Source organism: Protopterus annectens, chromosome 14.part0 (assembly GCF_019279795.1).
Source record: "Protopterus annectens isolate FY-2018-M chromosome 14.part0, PAN1.0, whole genome shotgun sequence".
Lineage (NCBI taxonomy): Eukaryota > Metazoa > Chordata > Ceratodontiformes > Protopteridae > Protopterus > Protopterus annectens.
Genome location: NC_056748.1, coordinates 962,219,903 through 962,245,493, shown reverse-complemented (window position 1 = coordinate 962,245,493; position 25,591 = coordinate 962,219,903). Strand labels below are relative to the sequence as shown.

Here is a 25,591-nt window from a genome sequence, read left to right as displayed (position 1 = left end):
TGATGCATTCACACCCTCCTGTCTGTCCTAACACATATTAACTGGAGGAGCAGAGCTCCCAAGCCACATGCTTCTCACTAGTTAGTGGCATACATCTTCACAGCAGCCCACTGCTTTGTCAGAAATACACAACACGTATGGTGGTCAGGCAACAGTACACCTGACAAATATCTGGACATAACATCACACTAGGGTAAATACACTGAGCTGCTAGGCATGTCACCAAGCACTGTCTACACTACAGGCAGACTGCCACAACACTAACGCAATTTACCTGTGAGGGGATACACATGTAATTGCAAATATATCAGGCACTACAGGTGTGTGTAACAGCACAGAGTAACAGACACCAGTGTGAAAGTGCATACCCACAACCAATATCAACACAGTCACAGTCACATAATGATAAACCTAAGTAATAGTATAGTATATGGACTGTGTGAACAACAGTCATCATCATGTTTGCTACTTACACACTATCCCTATATATATACTGGCCCAATTCACAGTGTAGTCTGATGCCTGACTGTGGTATGGGACATGTCTCAGTCTGGCCCTACAAACATATAGGCTGACAGGGTATCAGAAACTGGAGTAGCATGCAATGTTGGGGACAACAGGCCCAAGAACACTGTACCCTAGTCTGTTCACAGGACAAATAACATAATCACAATACATGGCTACATAATACAGACGCTCTGTCAACAATCACCATAAGTACACAGACCTCACTACTGTATGGATTACAACAGACTGTCCATGTTTTGTCCTCAAATATTAGGCCTCCTATACATTACATGTCTGGCAGTCTGACATATCACTGGCTTGATATCAGGAATTATGTCAGTAAATAATGGCATACTGTACATATCCACCTCTTACTGCATGACATATGAACAAAAGGTGACAGACTTGGGGGACAGAGGCAGAAACACAGGGCCAATATTGACATATTGCAGCTATAAACTGAGAACATTGCTGGTGTAACAGCAGCCATATCCACACAAACCCTGTTAAATCAACATTAACTCAAATGTAGAGCAGCAATACTTACATTCTGTCCCCATGTCTGGAACATTCCCCTCCAGTCTGTTGGCCTGTCTCCACAGTGTTTGTTGTAAGAGGTATTTCCCACTACCCTCTGTGATGTTGTTTGTCACACACCCACATGAAGGAAAAGGCCAACACCCACTTGCAGTGCTTACTTATAGGACTGTGTTTCCATGCAATTGGCTATAGGAATGATGCCACAGCTGTTCCATATGCAATTAGGTGGAGGACTCCAATTTGTGCACAGGCCATCAGCTGATCATAAGCATTATCTACAAATGTCAAGCTCCTGCCTATGCAAAACAGATGCATTTTTCCACATCTACTAGAGAGGGGGAGAGAGAGAGAGAAACAGAGAGACAGAAGGAAAGAAAGAAAGGATGAGTGAAAGAGCCAAGCGTGTTTGTGTATGATCTGTGAGTGGAGAGAGATCTCTGGGTATTATAATGGTTGTCTATATATACATTTATGGCTGTGGATTGTCTGCAATAACCTCTATGGTGTTTGACAACTGTTGGCCTTGTAATGTGACATTGGGACATATGGGTCCAAAATACGAAAATGTAGCAAAACCCACCCTGCAATGGATCCTGTTATTACACAATCACACCAACACCCACACAGGATACTGTTGACACACACACACACACACACACACACACACACACACACACACACACACACACACACACACACACACACACACACTTGCCAGTATTGTGTTTCAATCCCCTACCTGGCTATGTATTTTTACTACAGTGTTACGCAGTTATTACAGGCACCACAGAGCTTATAGGTTGGAGAGCTGTCAAAAGGTATCTTTGAAGGTGAGTGACAGTTGCAGTGCTAAAGGAGGGGAGAGGGAAGTGTAGGAAGTGTGAATGACCACAAAATTGGGTATCAACAAAGACACACGCACTCTCACACACAAACACACATATTATCAAAGTTGTCAGGACCAGGATTAGAACTCCCATTTTTGTTACACTGTGGTAGTATGCAGTTAAGTGCCACAGAGCTTATATGTTGAAGAAGTGTCCAAAGGTATCTTTGAAGGTGAGTGATATCAGCTGCAGTGCTAAAGGAGAGGCGAGAGAAGTGTAGTAAGTGTGAATGACCACAAAATCAGGTATCAACAAAGACACACGCACTCTTACACATTATCACATTTGCCGGGACCAGGATTAGAACTCCTACTTAATTAGTTTGCTATACAAAAGTACTACATAGTTATCACGAGCGCCGCAGAGCTTATAGGGCTAAGACTTGGCCAAAGGTTTATTTCAGGGTGACTGACATCAGCAGGCATGCTAAAGTAGGTCAATGGCAGGTGTAGTGGTGTGAATGGCCTCAAAATCATTCATCTTTGCACACGTGCACACACACACACACACACACACACACACACACACACACACACACACACACACACACACACACACACATTATTGTAGTTTCCAGGACTTCTACCAAACTAGTTTGCCATATTACAGTATTCCGCATTTATCACAAGTACCACAGAGTTTATAAGGCTGAAGCTTGGCCAAAGGGTTATTTCAATGTGACTGACATCAGCAGGCATGCTAAAGTAGGCCAATGGCAGGTGTAGTGGTGTAAATGGTCTCAAAAACATTCATCTCTGCACACATACATACATTATTACAGTTTCCAGGCCAGGATTAGAACTCCTACCTAACTAGTTTGCTACACTATAGTACTATGCAGTTCTCACAAGCACCACAGAGCTTACAGAGCTGACACTTGGCCAAAGGGTTATTTCAAGGTGATTGACATCAGCAGGCATGCTAAAGTAGGCCAAGGGCAGGTTAAGTGGTGTGAATGGCCTCAAAATCATTCATCTCCACACGTGCATGTGCACACATGCACACTCACACACACACACACACACACACACACACACACACACACACACACACACACACACATACACATTTATTATCGCAGTTGTGAGAACCAGGATTAGAACTCCTATCTAACTAGTTTGCTACACTACAGTATCACACAGTTATCACAAGTGCCACAGAGCTTAAAAGGCTGAGGTTTGGCCAAAGGATTATTTCAAGGTGACTGACGTCAGCAGGCACACTAAAGTAGGCCAATGGCAGGTGTGGTGTGAACGACCTCAAAATCTTTCATCTCTACATGTGCCCACACACACAGTTGCAAGGTGCAGAATTAGAACTCCTACCAACCTAGTTCACTATGCTATAGTATTACACAGTTATCACAAGAACCATGGAGCTTATAGGGCAGAGACTTGGTCAAAGAGTTATTTCAAGGTGACTGACATCAGCAGACATGCTAAAGTAGGACAATGGCAGGTGTAGTGGTGTGACTGGCCTCAAAATCATTAATCTCCATACACACACACACACACACACACACACACACACACACACACACACACACACACACACACACACACACACACACACACACATTATCACAGTTACCAGGACCAGGATTAGAACTCCTCCATCACTAGTTTGTTACACTACAGTATTACACAGTTATCATGAGTTCCACAGAGCTTATAGGGCTGAGACTTGGCCAAAGGGTTATTTCAAGGTGACTGACATCAGCAGGTTTGCTAATGTAGGCCAATGGCAGGTGTAGTGGTGTGAATGGCCTCAAAATCATTCATCTCCATATGCAAACAAACATTATCACAGTTGACAGGACCAGGATTAGAACTCCTACCTAAGTAGTTTGCTACATTACAGTATTACACAGTTATAGACCAAAAAAACAGCTGCAAAACATAGAGCAAGTAACACAAACTTGTAGGAAAAACCACTTTGAATAACAAAAAGCAAAGCTTTCAGGCAGAACCCTTCTTCAGTACTAATACAATCAAGTCTGCATACTAGAAGCTTATATACAGGTCTAAAAGTCACATGATCAGCAGCCAATAATCATGTGATAACAGATCATAAAGTGCAAACAACATAATAAAACTTTATAAAGTCACTTAATAATATTACGTAATTTAGTTAAAATTGGTTTTAAACTAACTTTGCTGTTAATTCCTGGATATGAATCAGCAGCTAATCTTAAAATCCATTCAAATTCCTTAGTCTCCAGGCGATTATTCAAATCTCCACCCCTGGCACTAGGACAGTTAAAATCAATAACTCTAAACTTAAATGAGTGTTCAGGGCCATGAACATTGATATGATTATATAGTGCATTATTTTCACAACATCGTCTGATTTCAGAATTATGGTCAATAACATGATCTTTCAGCTTACGAATAGTTTTACCTACATAGAACGAGGTGCAGGATTTACATGTAGCCAAATAAATAACACCTGAAGTGTTACAAGTGGCTGAAATTTTAAAATTAAATACATGAATTTGAATGGATTTTAAGATTAGCTGCTGATTCATATCCAGGAATTAACAGCAAAGTTAGTTTAAAACCAATTTTAACTAAATTACATAATATTATTAAGTGACTTTATAAAGTTTCATTATGTTGTTTGCACTTTATGATCTGTTACCACATGATTATTGGCTGCTGATCATGTGACTTTTAGACTTGCATATAAGCTTCTAGTATGCAGACTTGATTGTATTAGTATTGAAGAAGGGTTCTGCCCGAAAGCTTTGCTTTTTGTTATTAAAAGTGTTTTTTCCTACAAGTTTGTGTTACTATTACACAATTATCACAAGTGCCATGGAGCTTATAGGGCTGAGACTTGGGTTATTTCAAGGTGACTGACATCAGCAATCATGCTAAAGCAAGCCAATGGCATGCGTAGTGGTGTGAATGGCTTCAAAATCATTCATCTCTGCACACAAACATTATCACAGTTGCCAGGACCAAGATTAGAACTCCTACCTAACTAGTTTGCTACACTACAGTATTACACAGTTATCACGAGCACCACAGAGCTTCTAGGGCTGAAACATGGCCAAAGGATTAATTTCAAGGTGACTGACATCAGCATGCATGCTAAAGTAGGCCAATGGCAGGTGTGGTGGTGTGAATGGCCTGAAAATCATTCATCTCTGCACACACATACTTTATTACAGGTGCCAGGACCAGGATTAGAACTCCTACCTAATTAGTTTGCTACACTGCAGTATTACACAGTTATCACAAGTACCACAGAGCTTAGAGGGCTGAGACTTGGATGACAGTTTATTTCAAGGTGACTGATACCAGCAGGAGTGCTAACATGGGCAATGGGAAGTGCAGTGTGTGTGAATGGGCCATAAATCATTCCTCTGGAAACACACACACACACTAAGTCACACACAACTTTAATTTGACAGGACTGAGTATACAAATACCACACAAATACTGATTTGTACTATCATGTTAAAGAGTAACAAGCACCACATACACTGTAAGGCTGGGGGCTACCAAAAGGAATGTGTACAGTGATTGACATCAGCACATCATGTGATATTGGCCAATTGGATGTATAGTGAGTGGGACAGGCCTTATAATGGAATTCTTTCTGTCACTGTCTCTCTCTTCCCCACATCTGTGTGTGTGTATGTTTGACATATTATAGTGTGTTGGCCTTGGAAATGTGAGTATTCCTATCCAATGTGTGTGTGAAGCATGAATGGTGTACAATTTTGTGTGTGCACAGACATCTGCAAATAACAGATATGTATAGTCCACTGTGTTGTCAGACATGGGTTTCATTTCTCTAAGTGTAGGAGCATGCCCAGTATGACCTTCTGTAGTGAGTGTGTGAATCCATTCCATGTAGGGCTGTACTCCAGTCCAGGATGTGGTGCAGGATATCTGTAGATAGGCTGACAATATGGAGTCACAATGGGTGACAGATGGGGGGATACTGTAACTATTGCTGTCTGTGCTGCACGTGTTACATGGTTGGTGTTAGGAGAGATATTCAGATATATGTACTGTTTTACACTGTGATGTATTATGTCATCAACTATTGACAAATATAATTATTTGCTCACAGTTATTTACTGTGAAATATCAGATGAATGAAGCTGAGTCCAGTATTGTGGTCCACAGCCTACACATTCTTGCACACTCCTGCCATTGTGGAGGGGTAGCTACAGACACTTGCTGATGGGTCTGTGTAAATGGTCCAGCACCTTGGTACTATGGAGTCTGAGGATCCCCTTCTTGTACATATATCGACTTAACAGAATGGCCACATCCTACTGTGGCCATATCCCTCAGCTCTACAGATTCACCTAGGTTACCCAGAGGCAGGGCTCATATATCTAGTCAGTTCCCCTTCACATTGTGGTTTATGAGCAGGTTTATAGCCACCCATTACTGGGTTTGCAGGCAAGGGTAGTATGGGCACAAATCAGAATTTCTGACTTCACACACTCCATGACGTCCATACGTCTACAGCCCTCCACTCTGTTATTCTATCCTCTTCCTAACATTATGCAAGCGATATCTGAGAAGTATCCCTATAGTTGGCCCTTTATCCCAGCTGTATTTATGGATTAGTCCACAGTTCATGCAATGGGACATGGAGGGCATGCTACTAGGATTTGTCAACATGGCCTTGCATTTGTGTTCTGTTGACTGTGTTAGGTTGTTAGTTGTGATCTCATGAGATACCATAGATTGGCACTATGGGTGAGGTATATGCCTTTGCCAGAGGACTGCAGGCAATTTGGTAGTGATGCAAGCCATCTGTAGCAGGCCACTGCATTCTCTCACTCTTACATTCCCAGGGTGTGAGTGAGTGGATTCCCCTGGGGTGACAGGGTAAGTGTGCAAGGTGTTAATGGCAATAGTTCCTGTCCATATTGATCCATTGGTCTGGATGCAGGCAGGGTGCTGCTTACAGCTAAGGGCACACCTGCATAGGACAGCTCTTCAGCATGCTGTATTCTGTGGGTATTCCCATACAGAAGTGGGGTCATACTGTACTCATTCCCAACAGCAAGGATATGACCTATGATAAACCTGTGGCTGATGGTGGGGTGAGCTGAGTGCATGTGTGATATGGAAGCTACTTGCAGCTGACTCACAGATATACCTGGGGCATTCCCCTTATGCTGCCTTGTGCAGGGACATAGGCAGTCTCTCATTACTTCATACCTGTGCCTTTTGTGGTCTGCCAGTGATTGGCCAGACTACACCAGTATTCCATACTACACAGATAACTAATGTGCTGCTAACCTTTCTGTACAATTCCAATGTTGTGTGCAGCTGACAGTTAAATTTTATGCACTCTGTCTAGGGTACTTCCACCTGTGTACAGTGTGTATGTATGGGCCCACATTCATGGCATGTCCATCTTTCAGACGGTGACAGATATTGACATCTGCACAGTGAGTGTGGATGACTGCTGACATGGGTATTGCTGAGAAGCATTGTGTTTGACACTACAGCTGTTGGAACATGGCCCTGTCAACCGCAGTATTGGCCATAGGGCAGCAAGACACAACCCTCCATGGCTACATGCTGACCACTTCCAGACAATATTGAACACACAACAACCTAACATACAGGCCCCTGCATATTGTACACATGCAACAGTCTAACCTGTAGATTGGGCCAGCTCGGGTAATTTGTGCTCAACTGATACTACTCCTCACACTTACATGTTACTGCATTTCTACATAGGATTGTGGGGGGGGGGGGCTGATGACTTTAAACTGTGCTATGACTGTACTGGTATGTCAGGTCCTCTGTTGGCTTTCACTTCATTTTGTATTCTGACCTATCATGCAGACTGGAGGCATATCAGTGGAGTACAGATCTCAGGTTTTATTGACCTACATTTCAGTTTCAGACTTCTTACCCTTCAGAACTAACATACAACTGCCAGACATGTTATAGTCTGTCTGTGTAGGTCTGAAGGGGGGGCTGTTCACCATTGCCATCAATTTGAGACTTTAGCCCAGCATTTCTTTATGGTCATCTACAACTGTCCTGCTGGCTGAGGCTGGTGGTGGGTATGTGAGCCTCACTGACATGCATGTGTGTATCCTATGGACACACATTTGGGCCACCACATGTACTGCAGTGGGATTTGTCACCTTGTCTAGTACTGCCTAGTCTGTTGACACCAGTATTTGTTATGGAATTCATGCTGTCCATATAGGTGTCCAGTATCTGCTGCCCCCGATTCTCTTGCATGCTAGCATCCATACCATAGATGCAACTATCAGAACATACTACTCCATTCAGTTTGATAGGAAGAGTAACTTACCTTGTGGCTAGGCCAGTATTGAGGATGGTGCTGGAGAGCTGACTATGTCAGATGCACATAGAACACTCTCTATACATGGTAAAGCACAGGTAGTGTCATGTTTGGCATCCCTTTTACTGTATGTGCGAGTCAGAGAGAGACATGTCATTCTCTGGGTCCCTGCCATGTCAGTGTATGTGCTATGCATTTCCTCTTTGCCAAGGCCTGGGTATACTGGGCATGCCTCCTTCTGCCTACATGATCAGGCTCAGGTGGTTCCTCCTCTGAGTCCCTCTGTGCCTGTGCTGGCCTTGGCAATGGTGGGGGGCTTTGTGGCCTTGCCCCGTGCTGTTTCTGCTGCAGCTGTTGCCGCATGGCACATACTATGAAGATTTGCGTACATGTAGCTGGAGAGTACTGCAAGGCTCCACTGGATATGTCCAGGCAGCAGAACTGTGAGTTGAGCATCCCAAACACAAACTCTATTATGATTCTGGTTTGTGTGTGTGCCTCATTATAGAGTTCTTGTTCAGGTGTGTGTGCATTTCTGAGGGGTGTCATCAGCCACAGCTCCAGTGCGTAGCCAGCATCCCCCACTAGGTGGCCATATGGGATGTCCCCACTGGCAAATGACTTGTACAGCTGTGTCATATGCCAGATGTGGGAGTCGTAATAGCTTCCAGGGCTGCCGGCACACACATTCAAGATAATGCCCTGGGCATCGCACACGACCTGGCAGTTGATGGAGGGGACACCCTTGCAGTTTATGTAGACCCTACTTTGCTCACTAGGTGGTGCTTTGATGTGTATGTGCATGCAGTCTATAGCACCCACTACCTCAGAGTATTCTCCTATTTGGTGGAAGAGGCACATACTGCTGGTCAAAACCTCACAGGTGATGGGGAAATATATGTGCTCACCGGCATGTGCTGACATGGTATCCAGGAACTGGTGGTGTACCCTGGATGCTGATGCCTGTGAAATCCCCATGATAACCCCAGTTGCCCTTTGGAAGGTACCTGTGGCTAGTATTCTTAAGCCTACACATACCTTGGCAGCCACTGGGATGCGTTCCCCTCTGTTGGTTTTGTGTATGAGATGGGGTCGGCACAGCTCAACAATTTGCTGTAGAATGTCCCTGCCCATCCTATAGCACTCCACCATTTCCAGCTCATGTAGGCCCTGGTAGGTTACCCTGGGTCTGTACACTCTTCTCCTCTTCCTCACTGTGGGATGGTCATCTGCATTCACATCCTCACCACCATCAGTCTCTTGCACATATTGATGTATGACAGTGACAGCAGACCCTATCATTTTTTAGTTTTGCCAGTAAAATTTTCCCGTCTGTGTACACCAGTGGTGTAGAGTTTGTGGGAAAAACCAAAGTGAAAGGGGTTTGCATAGTTTATAGTACTGTGCTGGGCTGGGCTGCTGTCTGTGTAATTGGCTGATTCTGATACATTCCACCTGTCAGCTATGCTAGTTCTCCTTGATTGCCTTCCTGCTGCTGTTTTCCCTTCCCATTGCCTTCCCATTTAAGCCCTGAGGCACTCCGCATATACCCAGTACTCACATGTGAACTGAGCTGCTATTTTCTGTTTTTCTTTTTTGTTTAAAACCCAGTGCATGGCACGTACACCTGTTTAAGCAGGGAAAACAGTGCTGAACAATGTGAGACACACCCCCTTCCTTAGCTCTGCTTAGCTAAGGGCTCCAATAAGTTTACACCAAGCATGACACACCCCCTACTGAAGTCATCCTCTTGTCCTGCCTACATGGCTTCCTATTCCTGCACCTGCATGATTAGGTGCAGGCTTCCAGTAGGTAGAAATCTGTGATTCAGTATAGGTCCCTGCAATTGCATACCTCAGTGTGCAGGTCCAAAGTTACAATTCCCAAGCACACCCTTTCCCCTTGACAACCAGTGCTCCCTTGTCTTGTTTACATTCTGCCTGCCATTGACTATAATGACAGAATGCATATTTCTGTTAAATGGCAGTTTTTCCCTTTTTTTTTTATTTTCGGCATCCCCGTGTTTGTGCAATACTGCCCTTAGCTTAAAGGGCTGAGACTGGCCAAAAAAAAAATAAAAGTTTTATTTTTATAAACATTATGTGGCTTTTCAGGCCAATAGCCTTATATTGGGCCATTGGCTTGTCTGTTCTACATAATACATGCTTTCCACGAGCTGTCATGTCTCCATTTTGTCAGATGCAAAAATGTATTTTTGCACTGACACTGTTCCTGTATAGAATCCGTTCAGCTAGCTGGATCACAAAATCACCTCATTTGCATGGTTTTCACTAGAAAATGAGGTGATTTGCATACTGAATGGAATTCCATGCAGGAACAGTATAGGGCCACTCGTGCATGTAAAAACAGCCCTATCCTGGATCGCACAGTGGCCATATTGCGTGCAGGAGCTGCTATACTGTTCCTGCACAGAATTTGGCCGTTCATGAACCCGGCCCTATGACTTTACTAACCTGACCATTATCATTCAAAGATAAAAAAATTCTCAATTTGTTCCTTACGGTAGCTCATAACTTCTTTTAATTTCATCATATGTACTGAGATTCTATAAATAATCAACATTTCCTTACATCCATGAATATATTTAATGCATTATGATCAGATAAAGGACAAGGAATAGTTTTAAAATAATTCACTATATTAAGTAAATCTGTAGAGGCAAACATCCTATCAGTTATAGTTTGTGATCCCATGCACATAAGAATAATGAGTGAAGAACAATAATGTCTCTTCTGCTTTTGCTATTAAATCAACTAAAATATTACTACTAATCCATCTGTTTTGTGCTTTAGCTGATGACATTATTTAGCTTTCTTCTGTTCACTTGTATCTTCTATACGGTTTACCATTAAAATTTCGCCATGCAATTGCATGGCTATGAAGTATTCGAACAACAGATGTTCGAATACTTCATATTTCGGCAGGTTATGTGAGCAAACGGTATAATTGTGAATGGACTGTGCATTCACAATTATAACGTTCGCTCATGTAAAGGGATCATGGTACAGCGCGGTTAGGGAAATACATCCCTTTCCTTCACTGTAGTGTGATCTCGGAGTTGGAATATTAAGTTGGGGGTGTGGGGGGCGTAGTCCCCCACAGGAGGTGCAGGGGGGCTTGCTCCCCTGCATAAACAGGATTTTAGGCTAGCTAGTTAGGGAGTTAAGGGAAGGGTGGGCTTGCTAAGTGTCAAAAATGTCGTGTGTGACATGTTCGAAATTAACAGCTGTTTTCCGACAATATGGACGTTCGGTATTGTGTACTTTCGGTGAAAGACTTCGCTAATAAGTACACTTTTTTTTTATTTTCGAAATTATGATAGTAAACCTTTCTATACTACATATGTATTTAAAATCTCCTGCTAAAATTAAACTACTCTTCCAATGACTTTGTGGCAAGTTTAAGTGATTGTTAGCCACTCTTGTATCCAGGGATCGAGTAAGAATTAGCTAGTGTACAGAGTTTCCCATGGTATTTCAAATGTACACATTCCTTTGGGATCATTAATGGATTCCACAACCTTAGGCATAACAGTACATTTAATCCAAAGTATAGCAGTTCCTCTCCTCTTTTTCTTAAAAGAAGCAGATGATAACATTTTGTAACCTAAGTTATTTAATACTGTATATCTTTACCTGTCAAATGAGAGTCTCTTGCAAGACTATAATGTCTTCTGTATTTAATTTTAGATATCTCATTAATGATTTATTTTTGTTGCCATTCCTTATTCAATTTACAATAATAAATAATAGATTAAAACTATCAATACTGTATATGTAAAAAGATTTATTTTAAAAGATAAGAGGACACATTTATCTATCATATTAATTCAGTTATAAGACTCTAATGCATTCCATCAACACTACCTTAATATTCCAAATTATTGAATCCTTCCTTTCTAAAAACTAAACTACTAAAACTTGTACATAACAAAAAGAAAGATATGTCTACAACTATAACCGTATATATTGTTAATAAAAGACAACCTACCATGGATACCAAAGTTCCTAGTAGTCTATGAAATAGATGAACTACTATACTATCTACCTACCAACACCTAAAAAAATCATCAAAAACTATCCAAAAGCTGCCGTGATGTACTAATTTTTAATATAACATTATATATTAGTCAAAATAATAACAGACTATTAATTATATATATTTGCCATTTAAAACTATCCCCCCATTACTACATAAATGTTTAAGAATCCTCTTCTATTAATCACAAATATTAAATAATCCAATAAATAGTGTACTATATACCTATTTATGTAATAGTAGCATAAATTATCCATTAAATATTTCTACATTATTTGCTCATTCAACATTATAACTAAAGTCTCTAAATAAATAAGTAGAAAAGGGTGGAACCCGAAGAGATAAATATATCTGTAAGCTTACAGGTGACAGGTAACCATATCATATTAAACTATTATATAAAAGAGGAATCAATGCATATATATTTATCATGCTAAAAGATATACACATATTTTCTAGATCTAACACAAGCTCAGAATTAATTTTTAAAGTACACGTGTCTATATCTCAAAATTGTTTAACACTCAACATGACAAATATTAAAATATGTTAAAATCCTTGATCTAATTAAACTCCTTTATAAAAATATGTACACTACTGAGGTTAAAGAGAATGCCTTACTACTTCTACAGAGTAAAAAAAATGCAGCCTATATTGTATTCAGAAGTTACAATGTACTTAATTCAAATCCCATTTTCTCTTCCTGGGTCAAACATATTGGAAATCTACTTTACTTTCTATTAAAATGGTTGCACTGATTCAACAAAATAAGTCTCATATTTCATCTTTGACCTACGAAATGAGTTATTTCCGATAATCTTAGTTAATCTAACAACATACAATATGCAAAAAGCTTCAAAGTTCACATGTGCATGCTTCAAATTTCAGTTTTCACATTATTTCCAAATGTCTTTATATGATTTTCTATGCAAATGTATATATTCACATTTCTGCCATATGCATGTATATGCAATACATATCTTTCTTAAAAGCAGTTTGTTTCTTAAATATATTTTTCTGCCTTATTTTCCCACTAATATTCTACCTTATTCTATATAACTTGTATTTCTAAAATATCTCATCAAACCATTATTTAATCATCAGTTCTCTAATAGAGTTTATAGCATGTGTATATATTTATTAACTTACTGATACTGCTCTTTTATTAATCTTATATATCAGATATTTTATTCCTTGTGCATTTGCATACTATTCATAAGATGTTAACTCTTCGTATTAATTCTAGTATTACAAGCAATCTTGACTATATATAAAATAATGCCTGCTAAATTTGAATGTATGTTTTTGGCATGCAAACTGCTGTTCTGATCTAAGCTTCACATCCTGATATTAGAATTCAATTATGACATTTCAAACTGACAACTCACAACACAGTGTAGCTGCTAATTTCCCCAGTAAGTTTCTTATTCTTAAGTCTTTTAAATTGTTCTAATCGGTATCATCTAACTTTACTTCTTTCCATTAATATGTTAATAACACTACAGCATAAGCTATTAATATTCAGCAAAATGTAAGAAAATTATAAGTCAGCAACAGCTCAGTATATAAAATATTACTGTAGCTTTTGTTTTACCAATTCGTCACTTCTAGGAAAAGAAAAAAAAATATTTTGAGTAGATTTCTCACATATATACTTCAATAAAAGAAAGAAAATGAAAGTTCCTTTCTGTTTTCACAAAAATCAATAGAGCTATAGTAAACCTCCAGACACTGGACCCAACACAGTTTGGTTTCAAGGGCAGATCATGCCTAATCAACCTAGTGGACTTCTTTGAAAAGGTCACCAAAGCAATAGATGAGTGTAAAATGTTTTCACACTGCCTACCTTGACCTGGCCAAGGCATATGACACAATACCCCACTCTGGAATTATTGACAAACTCAAGAGGTTAGGTACAAACCTGTATGTCACCCAGTAGATAGCCAACTGGCTCACAGACAGGACCCAGGAAGTTAGACTTGTGGAGTCCACCTCTACAAGGAGGCCAGTCACAAGTGGAGTCTCTCAGGGATCAGTCCTTGGACCGCTCCTTTTTGGAATTTACTTCTCAGAAGTCAAGGCTAATGTCAGTGGTCTCTGGATGACTAAATTTGCAGATGATTGCAAATTAGGAGCTGTCATTGAATCTCACACTGACATAAATGTTCTCCAGGGGGGGCTGACACAGACAAATAACTGGTGTCAAAGCCATGTACTAAAACTAAATGCCAAGGAATGCATAATAGTATCCTTTGAGAAGTCATCCGTCCCTGCTATCATATTTTATTTATTTATTTATTTATTTATTTACATTTGTTGACCGGGAGTGTCCGACTGGACGTAGGTCCATTTTCAGCGGAGGCCCAGGGAGAAAAGCTCCACAGTTAAAATAAACAGACAGTAGTTACATTGGATTACATAGCGATTAACAATTTAACATAGCAATTAATTACAAACATATTTACAGACAAAGAACATAGTACATCAGTAGACAACTAGAATCTTTATCTGTGAAGTACATAACAGACATTAACAAATGTTACAATAAGAAGTTCCTGCTATATAATAAGCACTAGGCTTATAAGCATCTGAGCTTGCTATAATCAAGGTAGTTAGTAGGGTGGAAAGAAAGGTAGTGGTTGGATGGGATGGGTGATATTAGAGTGGGAGTTGCAAGGGCATAGCCAGCATGTTTTTAGGTGCACTTTTAGTAAAGTTTTGAAGTGGGTGCATGATGGTATGGAGGTAATTGTGGGTGGGAGGGAGTTCCATAATTTGGCTATGGTGCAAGAGAATAGTGCTTCACCAGCAGAGTTATTGGCTTTAGTGATCTGCAAGTGATTTTTGTTGCTAGATCTTAGTGGTCTGGTGGTGCGATAGGGTTGGAGTAGATTCTGGAGGGATGGGACATGTAGTGGATGGTTTACTAGTTTGTGGGTGAGTGATAGTTGATACCATTGAAGGAGGTGAGGGAGTTCAAGCCAGCCTAATTCAGCAAGTGAGAGACAGTAGTGACTATGGTAGGATGTCCCTGTGGCGAATTTGGCAATTTTGTTGTAGCAGGTCTCTAGCTTGTTTAGATCGCATTGCCTTAGGTTGGTATATATTGGAGAGGCATCAAGTAGGGTGGAGATAAGGTGGGAATTTGCTACTGAAATCTTTGCTGCTTTGGTGAGAAGTTGCTTATTTCTGTATAATGCTCCTAGTTTTTGTGGACTTTTTTATGGTCATGGATATGTGAATGCCAAATTTTATTTATTGTCTATTTCCACTCCTAGCAATTTGGTGTGTTCAGTTGGGTATATAGCGGTGTTGTCTTTTGCTGTGATGCTAAAGTGAGAGTTGTTTTGAGTATGTTTGGTGGGTTGGAAGATGAGTAGTTTAGTTTTGTTTGGCTTGAGTATTAATTGGGCATCGGATAACCAAGTTTCAACAGAGGAAAAGGCTTCCTGTGTGACATTTTGCAGTTTGGGTAGGGACTGGGCTGAGCAGATGATGGTTGAGTCATCTGCGTATTGTATGAGTGTGCCATGTTTGATGGCAGAGGCTAGATTATTGGTGAAAACAGAGAAGAGTAGGGGTCCATGGATGGATCCTTGGGGAACCCCTATGTAGACAGGTAGTTGGGGAGATATGTCATTCTGCCATACAATGGCTTGTTGGCAGTCAGACAGGTAACTCTGAAACCAGTTGGTGACTGATTGAGAGAAGGATAGGTTATTGAGGACAGAGATGATTTGTTTGTGTGGGACCATGTTAAATGCTTTAAATAGGTCTAGGAAAGTAGCAGAGGAGAGATAGCCATTGTTTTTATGCTGAAGGATAGTGTTAGTAAAGGACAGTAAGGCAGTGGTGGTGCTATGGTTTGGTCAGAAACCATGCTGAGTATTGGAAAGGAGGTTGTTAGTAAGGAGGTAGTCTGAGACCTGAGAATGTATGCATCTCTCTAGTATTTTGGAGAGTGGAGAGAGAATAGCTATGGGGCGGTAATTGGTTAGTTCTGTGGAGGGGCCGCCTTTGTGGAGGGGAATTATATGTGATACTTTCCACAGTGTGGGAACGTACCTTTCTGACAGAGATCGGTTAATCAAGATGGATACTGTGTAGGCCAGAACATCAGCTGTGATTTGTAGGTATTCACTTGGGAGGTTGTCTGCTGCTAATTTGGTGGTCTTAAGTTTAGTTAAGATATTTTTTTATGTTGGAGGTAGGTACAGGAGAAAAAGAGAAGGCAGTGGGGAGATTACTAGTTGAAGGTGTGGGTTGGAGGGGAGGGGGTTGTGTTGTTTAGCTAGTGATAGTATGGTTTGTGTGAAGTGTGTGTTGAATGAGGTAGCAATATTTTTGGAGGAGTGAGGGATGTTAGGAGGAAGGGTACTGACTTTACCTGGGTGGAGGATGGAGTTTATGGAGGACCAGAATTGTTTGGGGCTGTGTTGGGAGGTATCTAGGGCAGACTGGTACTACTGGAATTTGTCCTGTTTTATTAGCTTTTTAACTCTATTGCGTAGTTCTAGGAATTTCTGTCTAGTTGATGGGGTTTTGGTTTTGCACCAGTGCCCCTAGGCTTTATCCCTGTTTTTCATTTCTGACTTAGTGGTTTTCTGTAGCCATTTTCAACACACCTCTTAGAGTTGACCCAGTAGTCAGGGACTTAGGGACACACATAGATAGTAATCTAGCCTTTGATCATCATGTGTCTACAGTGGTGAGGAAATCATTTTATGTTGTGCAACTTATAAACAAAGGTATGGCATCTAAGTCCAAGGAAGTCATTTTTCCACTGTATTTGGCATTGATCAGACCTATCATTGAGTACAATGCACCATTTTGGATGCACCTAACCAGGCCTATCCAACAACTGAAACATCCACAGAAGTCCCTCACTAAAAGAATAGAGGGTGTAAGTAATCTGTCCTATGCAGACTGCCTCAAGGCTCTATCCCTGTATTCTGTCTCCTACAGGCTGTTGAGAGGATATCTATGCCTGGCATACAGGGCATTGTCAGAACCCACTCTGACCACCTGCATATCCACAAAACAAACAGTAGCAGAATTACCAGTTCTAAAGACTTAAACCTTACCTGTGATATAAATAGGACTTGCTGGAGAGATAGGTATGTATCCCAGAGACTACCCAGTTTATGGAACAGGCTCCCCATCCATGTGAAGCAGAGTTCCTCTCTATCCCAATTTAAGTGCAATTTGGACAATTGGATGTGGAACCGCAAATTCATCCCTGGTTTGGCACCTATGTCTCTAATGCAAACAGGTAACCTGTAAATGATTCATCTCCCAGGCCCATGCTTACACTTATCAAGGGTTTCAGAACTTGTCAGAGATTTGGGATGCATGGCTAGGCTTAAAAAAGCCCTTGCAGTTGTTAGCCTAGTAAACACCTATGAACCTATGAATTTGCTTCAAAATAGCTCAAGGTGGGAAGCAAGGCAAGTGAGAATCCAGCATTCTGACACAACTTAAGCATTATTTTGTTCTCAAGATTTCTTTAAGTGTTACTTGCTTCATAAATGACCTATGTAAAGAATGTGTTACACAAGAACAAAGGAAACAAAAATCAGCAGCATATTAACATTTCTAATTAGCACATTACTGTAGATCTGACATTCAATTATCCTCAGCAATGTACATACTAAACATAGTTAGACAAACAAAATAAAGTTCTTAACTTATATATCTTAAAGTTACCAAGTCTATTGCTTATAATTTAATAACATTCTCTTACATGAATTATGTATTAACATTTAGAAACACACTTACAAGTTTAGATAAATTAAATATATTAAGTCTGTCATTGTAAATATAGTAAAACAGTAAAACTAACCATTTATATTTCTCATCATGAAAAATGTTTTGGCCTAAAATATGAATAGATATTTACATATGCTCTGAAGCTTAAAGTCCAAAACAAACATGTAACTTAAAGGGCAAATGTATTGTTTAAGAAAGTAAAAGTAAAATATGAATAGATATTTACATATGCTCTGAAGCTTAAAGTCCAAAACAAACATGTAACTTAAAGGGCAAATGTATTGTTTAAGAAAGTAAAAGTCCTGCAATCAGAAAATAAAAGTCCCTTGTTTTCAAGATTTTTTAATTTTTGAAACAGTTTTTCAAGAATTCAGCTCACTCTGTCTCTTGAGGGATACACTGTTCCAATCCATTTCTTCAGTATTATTAAGGACTTTACTTTTGTTAACAAAAGTCGATGCCTCCTCCAGAGTGTTAAATATTTTAGTTCATTCAGAATGAAATAATTCCAGCACTACAGGAAACACCAAAGTGAGTTTAATACTGTTTTTTTAGCTTCTTTGATCCGTGGTAAACAGGATTTTCTTTCATCATTATTTTACTGGAATAATCATTGTCAAGTATGACTACATATAAATCCTATTTTATTAGGTGGGCTGGGCCATGCTGTGTTTAATATGTGATCTTTTTCTAAGCTACTCATAAACTTTACTATAGTTGAACATGGTGATGAGTTTTCCTTCTTTGAAGGTGAAGGTGCTCACAGGGATCCATGTGCTCTTTCAGTTTCAAAAGATAAGTTTCAGGTAACTTTAATGTTTTATGTAGCCAAGTTGTTAAGAAGTTTATTATACTGTCACCCTCATACTTTTCAGTTATATCATAAGTTCTAATGTTATTTCATCTCAGTTTATTTTCTAAATGATCAACTTTATCGATGAGCCAGTTGTTTTGTTTTAAAAGAAATTGGGTCTGAGACTCACCTTTAGTTATTCTCCCTTCATAATCATTAAAAAATTCTTCCATTATGCTAGTTTGTGCACTTTTTTGCTTTATAAGAATTTCTAAATCTTCCATCTTCTTTCTGATCTCTTCTTTAAAACTTTCTAGTTTGGTATCCAGTTTGTCTATTTTAAGTAATAGAGCCTGTAGACTAGATACTATTGACTGGATGTCTTTTTTAACACAAGAATCTTCAATACCATTTCTTGAGTGGCTCATGTTGAAGTCTCTTCTCTCTCAACAAAGTAGTTGAAATTCTGACAGGAAAGCTACAGCCTTTAAATAACTTGAAGCTATATTTTTTTATCTGGTTGTTACTGAATAAAATTAGCTAACACGTACCTCCACATTTAAATTTTTTATTATATTTTCTGTCAGAGAAATGTTTTCAGTCACAGAGCTTTCAGCAGATGCAGCTCTCAGTTAGCCATCCTTGCCATGCCCCACTCTATTATTGAAACTCTTCTGACAATAAATTAACTTGTTAATTGGTGAGAAGTTCTATAATGGTTCCAGTGGAAACCAAGCATAATGTAGAGACTAACACCATGCCAGTGCGCTGATGATATTATTTGATGTGCATTTAAATAAAATCAGGAAAAGAATATGCATATTTATTGAGAAATAACTATAAAGATATTTGCAGTAAGAATGCTTTGAAATTATAACAATGCAATAGTCAATGTCAAAACATAGGTTATCCCACTACCTTCAGCTCTTTGAGCCCACAGTCCGTCACAGTCAAGTATGCCCAAGCTAAAAGGATGCACCTACTCCTGCTTTGAAGAAGTGACAAAAATATATCTACAAACAAGCACTAATATTTTCATTTAATAACAAAATATAACCCTGTCCCCAGTACACTCATTATTACACAGGCACAAACACACACACACATACACACACACACACACACACACACACACACACACACACACACACACACACACACACACACACACACATATACACACACACACACACACACACACACACACACACACACACACACACACACACACACACACACACACACTCACACAGTAAGATACTTTCCCTACCAAGCCAGACCAAGGACTGTAGCTGTGAATAAATTACAGCAGGGTTCAGACATTATTATGCATAGAAAGCCTCAATACCCATCATGTATAGCCAATAAACTGATTATGTGCACCACATCTGCTTGTTATTAAAAATAGCTGGACTTTTGGTAGGAGCAGAGATATGTAAACTGCATGGTTCTGTGGTCATTTTTGGTGGATGGTAATCTCAGAAGCTCTTAGCGACAGTCATGTGTTATTGCTGTGTGTTGAAGTCTGAATGTCTCAGCACTCTAGACATTAGAAGAATTGGAGGTCTGTGTTCCCCAGTTGTTTGAGAGGCCAAGAACAGTGATCTACTGGATTGTCTGAAGACAAACTGGAGAAAGACAGTATGGCACAGTTAACGGTGGAAAGGTATGTTAACAAATTAGGGTCCCTGATGGAGGAACTCCGTAAAATTAACATCTCATGTATGGAATATATTTATCACTGGATGATAAAATCAAAAAATTGAAACAGAGGTGTCAGAGCCCTCAGCTCAGTTGTGTATGCAAGACCAAGATGTAAAGGAGTTGCAACAACATTTTTAGAATGCGGAAGCCAAAGCAGTTATGCCCAAGGGCAAGCTCACATTCTTGGAGAATAAAAGCTGCCAGAAGAACCTGAGGGTAATCAGAGCTCCTGAAAGATTGGAAGGGGTAGGCTGTATTGGCTTTTTAAAATCTAAACTGTCTGGATAATTCAATATTTTGTCTGATGACCTTCATCTGGAATGTGCTCATTGGGTATTGTCTCTTTCTCACACAGCCCAGAGGACCCCAATACCTATTTTAGTTTGCTTTCTTCGTTATGTTATGAAGGAGGGAGTTTGAGGAAAGCTCTTGGTGAAGGAAAGCATTTAATGCTCGACTATCAAAAATATAAGTGGAAGGGATTATTCTAGGAGCAGACTGGCACAAAGATCAGATGTTTGTCCCAACATGAAGTGTTGTAGGGTCAATGGTAAGAGATACAAAAACTGTTCTACTTAGATATTCTTAAGGTGGCTCTTCTAAGATGCTCTGTATCATTTACATTTCATGAGAATATAAGGGAGAAGCTCATGTAATCATAAACTTCTACTATCCCATAAGCTGATGGGTAGCCCTTGAATAAGCAAAAATCTTCAGAAATTAAAACAGATTTGACCCCTTTCCTGTGTTCCATAACTGCTTTATAGATTAACAACCAAAAATAAAACAGCACACAAGATTGTTCTGCAAGCTCAGGAGACGATGATTAAATGCTAAACTTTGTTCCCAACATATATCTGGATGACTTTGGTTCCCATCTCAGATTCAGATGGTCTGGTAATGTTTTATCTAGGCATTATGGCTGCTGATTTGATGGATTGATAGCCTATGTATTTTTTATTATCAGCAATCACTGAATTTAAAGTGATATCTGTGGTAATACTATACAGAAGGTAGGAGGAGGCTGGGTGTAAGTGCAACTGTATTGGATTATATTTGTGGGAAATGTAGAAGTGTTCATTATAACTTCACTTCAAGTAGCAGCAGCTCACCACCTATAACTTTGAATCTGCATTTCACTATGTCTTTTGTCTTGCCTATGCATTTCACTATCTACACTTTGTTGTATGTATGCAGTTAATGTACACAGAACATGGATAGCAGGTTTTCTTTTGCTATAACCAAACAAAACAAAAGATGCTTCCTTCTGCATTAGAAAAACTATAATGAAGGCTAGTCACTTTTTTAAATATATGGTCTAAGTATCCATCAATATAGCCACTTTATTAATGACTGTGTACAAGCTAGATGTGACTATGATAAACAGTGGCCACAGCAATGTAATCCTACTCTTTTTTTTTTCTCTATCCCTACAAAGCCAGATCAATGACTGTTTAACTCTGTTCAAACAGCAGAGATCATTCACTTTCCACTGGGTCTATATCAGTTTATCGAAAACATTCTTCACTGAATGCCTTTTCATCTAACCATATTCATTAAACCACTTTTCAGCTAACTGTCAAATCAGCAAAACATATTCCCAGAGAAAAAACATTACTTGGCCACTGATCGTAACAAAAATACATAATTTTAAACAAACTAATATGGGGGGGGGGGTTGTGCCCCCCCATTTACATATACCAACTCTGAGATTATACTACATTGAGGAAAAGGGCAAATATATAACAACGGCCACCTACCTCCTTTCCCTGGGAAAAAGTTTCACTGATTTACAGGTTCGATAAAAAGTGGTTTGATGAATATGGTTCAATGAAAAAGTGTTCAATGAAGAAAGTTTTTGATAAACTGATTTAGACCCGTTTCAAGCACAGGCTTACACAATCGCCATTAGTTATAACTACTACACTGAATATGTCTCCCTCAGATGTCTTTAAGTTCAAGTTTATTATAGAAGATTTATCCAAAGTACTTTACAAAATGCAAGATATTGAACAACGCTCATTTAGAATTAAAGCCTTATAGCATAACAGTAACAGTAACACTGAAATAAATCTGATTAAGAACATAATTGGGAATATCCCAAAACATCAGCTAAGTAAACTTCTATAACATCAAACTATCTACAACATCACCTCAATCTAATGCCAAAGTTAAATACCATAGTAATTGTGGTACTCGTGCTTTACTGCAATCCTCGACTCACCTCCTGCACATCGGAAATGAATTCAGAAAAAATCAAACCAACTTTGCTACACAGAAACTAAGGTAAACATATTTGTTAGCATCCTGAAAAGCAAGCTAATATAATGAGCTACACACCAAGAAAGCCACTTCCTTATTCCACAGATTAACAATTGTAAAGCTCTTCCAAAAAAATATGGCACATTACAAAACTTACAAATAGTTTCTCTGAAGTTTTTGATAAAATAGCCAAGATGCTTTGTGCACTTCAGATGTATGATCAATAAAACAAATAACCACAGTAATGTATTTCAACTTGTATAACAGTCAAACATACTCCAACTCTGCACAGCCAACACAAAATTGCAAAACTTTACAAAAACAATGTACTAAAGCTTGCTGCTGTATGACACATATAGTGACCCAAAGACCAATACCATCAATGATTGTTTTAACAGCGATCAGTAAAAAGTAAATAAACTGCCTTCAACTGCAACAACTCACACTGTCAACATAGTTTTTTTACTTACTGTTCTCTTCCAATGCTTTTCCAATTAAATATGAGAACATACACCCGGTTCCTCTGTGGTTGTAACAATTGTAGTGGTATTTTGACATAACTGCAATTTCCAGCAGGCATAGAAAGTAATTTTAGAGTCACTTAGCTTTCTACCATTTTGCTTTTTTAAAAGAACAAATACAACTATTTTCCACCCTCATTTTATTGTAATTTGCTTAATCATGTGTTACAAAGTGTTTAAGGCACTAGTTTAATTTAAAAGTAAAAGTGTTAAAATCATTTCATTTCACCTTGTTAGTAAATCAGGTTAAAGTCTGATGAAACTGGAAATCAAAAAGGGGCTAAATTTAGTGCTAACAATTGTACAGTTGAGAGGTATATATTATTTTCATCTCTTGCCATTTGCTGGATATAATCTTCAGTGCCCTGTTCTCATGTTTCAGACTGTTACCTCAACATTCATGGTCTGTGAATTCCTTTTTATACTGAAATTTGAATCAAATTTCATCAACATGTTTCTTGAAAGTTGCATCCATATCCACTGCCTACTCTCCTTCAAAAATAATCAAGTACTTGATAAAGGAAGCAAGAGTGCTTGCCATCCAGAAATAGGCCCTCATAGTGCCACTAAATAATGGAGGTACTACATCTTCTCTCAATAGTTATCATCCTACTGCCCTTTTGACCCAGTCAAAACAATTCTAGAGGAATTCACATATGCGCACCTCATATACAATAGCCTCATATAGAAAACACAACACATTAGTTGGGTGAATGGGTATGCTGAGTGCAGGATATTCAGGTATCATAGCATTGACATGGATAGTCTAGCTCAGTACAATAACACTTCTCATTTTTTGTTCAGGGTGGCATGGCATCTTTGCCTGCACTCAACCCTTTTACGGTGCAGCAACCAAACTAAGAGATGCTTCTTATAATTTCTAAGTAAACAGCTTAGTCCACAGCAGACACTTCTTGAAAATCAGCGTACTTTTTCAGTATGCAGATAATGTGACGGAGTCATGTTTTATTCAGGCTAGACCATGTTTTTGAGAGATGTTGCTTACTTAATCATTTCATACTATTAAGATAATCTGTATACATGAACTCTAAAAATGAGACTTGCAGTCTGTAATAGAAATTTAGTCCTGTAAAACCTGCAAAACTTATGCTTGGAATGTTGCCAGATGCAGTTATGCATTTTAGTGTCAATACATTTAGCAAGTGATACAAGCCTGAACATAAATCGCATTGTCATAAGGGCTATGGAACATGCAGGACATAAGATACAGCTATTATTTTAATTTCTTGCTATTTGCTGGATATATTCTCAGATATTCATACAGTATCACCTACTTGCAGATGTAGTGGAGAAGGTTTCGATTTGCTTGAGGAAGAGTCTTCACTTGCATCGCCAGTTCCTTTTGTCCCTTGGAAAGAAAAAAAAAGTATAAACATTTTTCTGACAAAAATCATTTCATGTTCTTTGGTACTTTAATACCTGGGCTGTCATTACTGATTTCCTATCCCTACATTCTGCATTGCGCAGTTCAAAGTACATTGTCTGAGACACCTACATTAATTGAAATTGTAGCCCCTGCAATATTAGCTACTTTTGGTGAATAAAGTGGTCTTAAAATTGCACTAAAGCTTAAGCTGTTATTTAGTTGGCACAACCATGGATTACTTAATATTTTCTTATTTACACTGCTTTTAGGTAAGTTAAATATATTCTTTAGGTTAATTACCAGAGCTCAGCATGCATACGCAAATACATGCATAGCTAATTATAGAATACCACATCTATTTATATGTTTAGCTGTACAAACATTTCTTTTAAAATGACATAAATCAAAGATGTGTGTAGGGGTTTCCTTTCTAATGAAGAATTGTAAGTGCTCTCAGCTGAACTTACAGTTACTAACAGGTTTATAAATGGCAGGTTAGCTCTGGTTTCTCATTATACTAATGGTGAGCAGAGAAGAAGAAGAAATAAAATCCTTGGAAATCCACTTTGCCAGTTTTAAATTATGATACCGATTTACTTATATATATATATATATATATATATATATATATATATATATATATATATATATACACACACACACACACACACACACACACACACACACACACACACACACACACACACACATCTATATCTATATCTATATCTGCATCTATATCTAGCTGTATCTATATCTGAGCACTGCATATTGTTAAACCTATGTTTGGATAATACCTGTGTAGTTAACAAAGTCAGGTGGACTAAGCAGATGGCTAACAGGTAAACAAGAATGGAGA

General features: G+C 38.9%; 1 protein-coding gene across 2 annotated transcripts in view; it reads right to left on the bottom strand.

Moving 5' to 3' along the window:
• LOC122789364 (rho GTPase-activating protein 22-like) overlaps nt 1-25,591 on the bottom strand; it is a 1,062,881-nt gene that overhangs the window by 378,410 nt on the left and 658,880 nt on the right. For both annotated transcript variants that reach the window (XM_044056754.1, XM_044056753.1), the window contains exon 4: nt 24,641-24,714. In XM_044056754.1, coding sequence (XP_043912689.1) covers nt 24,641-24,714 — 74 coding nt within the window. The remainder of the gene's footprint in view (nt 1-24,640; nt 24,715-25,591) is intronic.